The 6,000-nt window shown below is 46.1% G+C and overlaps 1 protein-coding gene across 1 annotated transcript in view; it reads right to left on the bottom strand.

Moving 5' to 3' along the window:
* Positions 1–596: 596 nt before the first annotated feature.
* LOC104840287 (exocyst complex component 4-like) overlaps positions 597–6,000 on the bottom strand; it is a 328,127-nt gene continuing 322,723 nt past the window's right edge. The window contains exon 12 of the mRNA XM_010581112.1: positions 597–2,010. Within this exon, the coding sequence (XP_010579414.1) occupies positions 1,773–2,010 (238 nt within the window). The 3' untranslated portion in view covers positions 597–1,772. The remainder of the gene's footprint in view (positions 2,011–6,000) is intronic.

The following is a 6,000-nucleotide window of genomic DNA, read 5'->3' as shown; positions in this document are numbered from 1 at the left end:
ACGAAAGGAATCAAAAATAGTCTGACATCAGGCCAAAGCAGCCCAGTCTGAATTTACAACTCCTTACCCATCACTTCTGTACCTCAAAGAGTCTGAAATCTGTCTTGTATGTACCAAGCAGCTTCTTTACCTTCCTCCATAGTCTGGATACGGAATAGCCTGCTTTCCTGTCTCTCCACTGCAGCACATCTCAATATTTGAGCAGGTGGATACAGATCTCATGTGTTCCCCCAGAAAGACCCCCCACATCATCATACATACGTGTTACCATGGTGGTGTTCTCCACCCTCAGTCATGCAAATTCATCAAGGAAAGGAAAGAACTCTTGTAGTTAATGGCCAATATCAGCATAAGAAAAACTGGGCTCATGAATAAAATGAGAATGGAAACCAGAAGAAGATTCCTAAGAACTAGAACTACCGGTTCTCCTTTTAACATGGAGGTTGAGAAGCTTCTTGTCCAGTTGGCCCATGGTAACTGGGGATTAGACTGAATGATTCAGAAGACCACTTCCACATTGATGTAACCCTGGAGGTCACCATATGAGTTCGGACCTGGAAGAGAATCTTTCAAATACCACAAAAAGCACTAGAGCCTTTGAGGAGTCTTAAGCATCTTTTAATTTTGCAGTTTCAAGACTGACACACAAGCAGTTACACAGCTCAGAGAGAACCTATCTCAGCATGAGAAACCCAGCTGGGTTGACAATTTGACAAATACAAGTGGAGTGTATTCTGGGTTTGGAGGGATGGTATAAACTCCTCAGCCTCAGTGAATACGGAACCTTTTACCAGGTGGCTTCATATGGTCAAGGCAGGGCAGAAACGGTGACCTGAGCACGCCTCAGACTGCAGAGCTGGGATCTGCCCTCCTCCTGCCCTTGCAGATCATGAGTGCTGAGGTACGTAAGCCTGTGTGTCCTTCCAGTACATCAAATGACAATTACAAAATATCTTTTGAGCTGTGGAGACTCAAAAGATATAATCAGAAAAAGAGAATTAAGTTTTGCTATTACCTTATATTGGCAATTTTCTTCTACTTCTACCATCATCCAGTGCAGTATGCGCTGTAGAAACTGATGCCATATGGCTCTGTGATAATGAAAAAGTAGAAGTGGAAACAAATGGTCCCATGTTACCTCCCACTATGAGAACTGGCTTATCACTATCTAAAGGAATAAGCAACTACATCTCTTTGCAGTGGAAACAGCAGAAAACTTAATGCATCTACAAATGTCATGGAGAATAGTACTGGCAGAGCTGAAACAGGCTCCATGCAGCAATGCTGTTGGAATGGCTTCAAAACCATCAAGATCCCGCATGTGACCGACAGGTCTGTGCTCGACTGTCATGGTGCTGTTTGTTTACTTTAGTGTGGTTTACTTTAGCTGTGAACTTCCACTGAAGACTCTGACCTAACCCAGTGTGAAATTTCTTTTCCCACCCCGCCAGAGATAGCAGCTTGCCCTACATCTCACGGCAAAGCAGCAGCAACAGAGCAAAGCCAAATATCCCACCCAAATCTCCACCAGGATGCCTGTTCCTGCTGTGCAATCACTCTTGGGAGAACACGTTAAGGAAGCATTACATGATTGCACATCAAAACCCCCAAAACAACCCCAACCCCAAATCTCAAATGGCATTTCCCTTCTCACTAGTACAATGCCACCCAGAAGATACGCGCTTTTGCCTTTGATTGTAACAGGAACGCGGAGGCTTGGACCTGCAACCGGACAGCCCCTGCTGCTCAGTTAATATGAGTGACAGAGCAGATTACACGGTGGTGATTTTCTTGTCCTTGGTGGCCTGTTTGATAGCAGCCTGCTCACAAATTATCTCCTTCAACCGCTGCAACCTCATGTTCTGGGTGGTTTGGTCCCCCACACCCGTCTGGCTCCGGTGCAGTAAGTTCAGGGCATAGATGTATTCCAGCTCTGTGTACTTCACCCCTTGATCCACCACGAGGTTTAAGAGCTCATCTGCTGTGTTGTAGAGCATCTCATAATACTGCCTGAAAAGCAAGCAAACAAAAAAAAACCCCACTGGTGAATAGTGATACTTGGTGCTCCAGACCTTTATTTCTGTAGAATACCATCAACTGTTACTTTTATTCAGCAGTGCCACAAGCAGAGAAGGCTGCATCAGGTGCTGTACAAAGGGACTGCAAACATATTCCTGTTGAACATCAGGAGATGCCAAGTGGGCATGTACATGCACAGGGAAGCAAACCTCACAAATCTGCTCCCCACACTTCCATACTCAGCTAAAACACAAACTATGGGGAACTGAGGGCTCCTCTTTCCTAGTAGTTACCGTCAGCCGAGATGTCACTGTTTGGTATCCAGCATGCAGAAAGCAGTATATAGATACAGGTGCATATAGATATATATACATGGTGATGTACAGATGTATATCTAGTCACTCAGGCTCCAAGAACAGGAGCCTTCTGGAAAGGAAAGGAATCACAGCCGTAGAGGAAGAGGAGTTTTTTGTCCGTAATGAAGCCCTCTTGCAGAGAGATGCTAATGTGGAGCATGGGAAGAGCTCCAAGCCCAAAACTCCAGAGACCTCCAATGCTACTGAGACACAGAGTCTGATAGAAAAAATATTAAATAATGCAAAATAAAATTTGAGCCAGGAGCTGAGGTGCCTCTTTTAATAAGTAAAAGATCATCTGAAAAGAAGGCATAATATAGAGGCTGCAGTGCAGGCTGGTTTAAATTAATGTAAAGTGGCATTAGTGAAAGAATGGATTTCCAAGGAAGGGAATTTAAGCAAGTACTGACTGGAAGGGGAAATGTGTCATGGGCCAGGGAAGCAGCGGGGCAATTCTGACAGCTGCCAATCCAACCACAGCAGAAAAAAATGGCTGTGGGACTGGACGTGGGACTGGATTATTTGCCCCAACTCCACAAGCCAGCTGGAAGAGGTAAAACTAGTGAGAGCTGCTGGGGTCCTTTGAGACTTTTTCTTTCTTTCCTTCCTTTATAGCACAAACTGATTAAGGTTTGAAACCAGGAGAAGTGTGTGACTCTTGGAAAGCACTGCCTAGAGGTCATGCAGCAGAAGGGGAATCAGGACTCTGGTGCCCTTTATATAGTGCTTTTGTGAATTCCTGGCAAGGCCTTTCCAATTCACAGAGCTATGCTCTGTGCCTCAGTTTCCCCATCTGTACCAAGCAGTAAGATCTGGTGTCAGGGGTCTGCGGTCTAGATATCACCAAGACAAAGCATCCTGTCTAGAGGGAGCTGTGAAAATGTAAGGCTTTATGAAGCTCCTGTAGGCAAAGGGGTTCCCAATTCTGGGCAGACCCTTCAAGGTCAAGGATAAGGGGAAGGTTCTCATATACATATGACTCCACTGCAGCAAGCTCCAGCAAGTGGTGAGGCCTGGCTACGGGTTTAGGTCTGTTTGGGGCTATCAAAAACAAAAAAAGTGGTGCATGCATGGAAGGTAACACCTCTTCTAGAGGAACTGGTTAACTTTATAGCTTCATTACAGATGGTATATACCCTTGCTAAGAACCAAGGATCTGAAAAGCTCAGGGAAGAAGTGAAGAGATCCCTGTCTGCCTGCATGGCAGCAAGGATTTGTTTCAGCCAAATACCCAGCACTTCTTTGGCTGAAGAGTAAGGCAAGGCAGAAACAGGCTGGAGCAGCTGAAGAAGAGGTCCCTGCATGACTCCGCCACACTTCTGCAGGAGGACAGGGGCAGGCTGTAGTCTAATCCTTAGGCCATGGTGGAATAAATTATTTAAAACCCAAGAGCAGGGGCTCCAGGGAAAGTTCATCACCTCCCTCCCTTTCTCTCCTCTTTGAATGCAATTAAAACAGCAATCAGGGCAAACATGGCAAAGCTGTATATTAAATTTCTCTTGTTCTTTACTTTGCAGGCTCTCAGGTCCAGCTTAGCTGTGCCTTTGCGGACAGCATCCAGCATACTGCCAGGCTGCAAATCACTGCAGCAATGACTGTAAGCAGCTGTAGCAAAACAACACGTTTGGAGTGTCTCAGGCCTCACCCGCTAGCGTGGCCAGGCTACTGGGATTCACAGCTCTGCATTTTTACCTCCTCTGTCTCCTTCAAGACATCGCCTGCTGCTGTGACCCGAGAATTTGCTCCTGCGGTTCTAAGTCTGCACCAACACAACTGCTGTCAGGGCCAGCTGAGATCAGGTGGGAGGAAGGGCTCGCTGCTAGAGGAAGAGGACTCCAAAATCATCGATCCAGACAAAAGGACTGGCAGAATTTGGGTTGTGTGGTCAAAAGAAGGGAGTGTGAGTGAGCGGAAGAGGATACATGTAGAAGGCACAAGACACAAATAAAATATAGCTTCTGGGGATGAATAAGCTGAAAAAACAATCAAGTTGTTAGGCTCCACAAATTTGAGATACAGGCTATGAAACTCCTGGAGTTGACGGAGGACCAGTTCACCAGCATCACAGACTGCCTGAGGGGACTTTGAGGTGGGCTCTGCTACAAGGACACACTGTGCCCTTAGAAGCAGGGGGTAAATGGGGCAGACAACTGTCTCAATGAGAATATTTCCCTTAGAAAAGAAAGGGAAACCATGCAAGCCACTTGAGAACAGTCTTGGTAGTGGAACCGCAAATCCCCCAGACTTACTACAAGATAAAAGAGGATGTTTGTGCAGCTCAAAAGGCGGGTGGATAGGTGAGGATGAGGAAGAGCTTGCACATCCCTGTATCGGCTGCTATTTGCAGAAGGCATTTGGGTAATCTCTACAAGCTACAAACTTATCAGCTTTGGGTAACGCCGAGTCACCCTGCATCAGCTACTAATTTCAGTTCCCGTGTCTATGACGGGGAACCCAATGGCACAGTTGGTGGTCCCCCAGAAGCTACTGTGTCACCATGTGACGTGATACGATTTAATGCTATATTCCCCTCAATGTGTACTTGTTCACTCAGACTGTCATGCCGATAGTGCTGAACGGGGCCACTGGTTGACACAGGGATTGAAAATGCCTACGTGGCTCAGACAAGCAGCATTTTGCAAGGCTGATCTGGTCCCCTGCAGAGCCACAGCATCGGATCTTAGCTTTAGATAAAACATCAACAGCAGAAGCCACAAAACCTTGGGAGCATATTTCTCAGTATTGGATTCAGGGAGAGGAAGACTAAAACAAAGCTCATCTCCAATCATGGGAATAGATTTAGCAGTTTAATTGCTAACGATGCTAACACTGTAATCCCGGCACACCGACAAAGCCCCAGCACTCTCCCGAGACATGCACGGAGAACTCCCTGCGAACGTCTCCGTACGGAAAAACAAGGCTTGGCTCAGGAGCACATCACAGCAAGGCCTGTGTGTCCAATCCACCTCCTGCCGTGCTGATGGATATCCTTTAAATCTTGGCTCCTCTTGTGGGTAGACACGTAAGAAACAAAAAATAGCGGGTCTCAAGCAGTTCCAGAAGCAGCAATGCAGTGGCAGGCGACAGAGGCACAGCAGAGGCTCACACTCATCCTCCTTGATAACACCGGCACCACTCTGAACTCTGTCACAGCCAGAAAAGCACAGCTCATTCTTCAGCTAAAGCAGTTAAAGGGACATCTAGTTACAGGCAGGGGTTGATAAAGCCTTGTGGGTCAGAGGTCTAAGGATGAATTGTAATTTCAGCTCTCCGCTTTAGCTATAATTACTCCTGTAACATTTATGCTTGAACTTGGCATAATTAAATAGTCGTATCTGGGACCTTGCAGAAACTAAGATCCCAAATTGGAATGGCAGCTACCTACCAGTCAGCTCTGCAGCATCCTTCTGGCACCTTGATGCATGGCTCATTCACCAAGTGCCCAGAAGCTGCTGTTAGCGTCAATGTTTTAGAATATTTGAGTATTTGTCAAGATGCTTCAATATGCAGTCAGAAATCTAATATAAGGTTAACTTTGAGGGTACTGGCAATATCTCAAATACAGTTATACACACAATGTGTAGAAAAAACCAGTAAGATTGCTGAGGTGAACACTTAGATTTAG

The sequence above is a fragment of the Haliaeetus leucocephalus genome, unplaced genomic scaffold, assembly GCF_000737465.1.
Source record: "Haliaeetus leucocephalus isolate CR32 unplaced genomic scaffold, Haliaeetus_leucocephalus-4.0 Scaffold751, whole genome shotgun sequence".
Lineage (NCBI taxonomy): Eukaryota > Metazoa > Chordata > Aves > Accipitriformes > Accipitridae > Haliaeetus > Haliaeetus leucocephalus.
The sequence above is the reverse complement of the archived record's forward strand: the minus strand, read 5'-3'. Positions and strand labels throughout refer to the sequence as shown.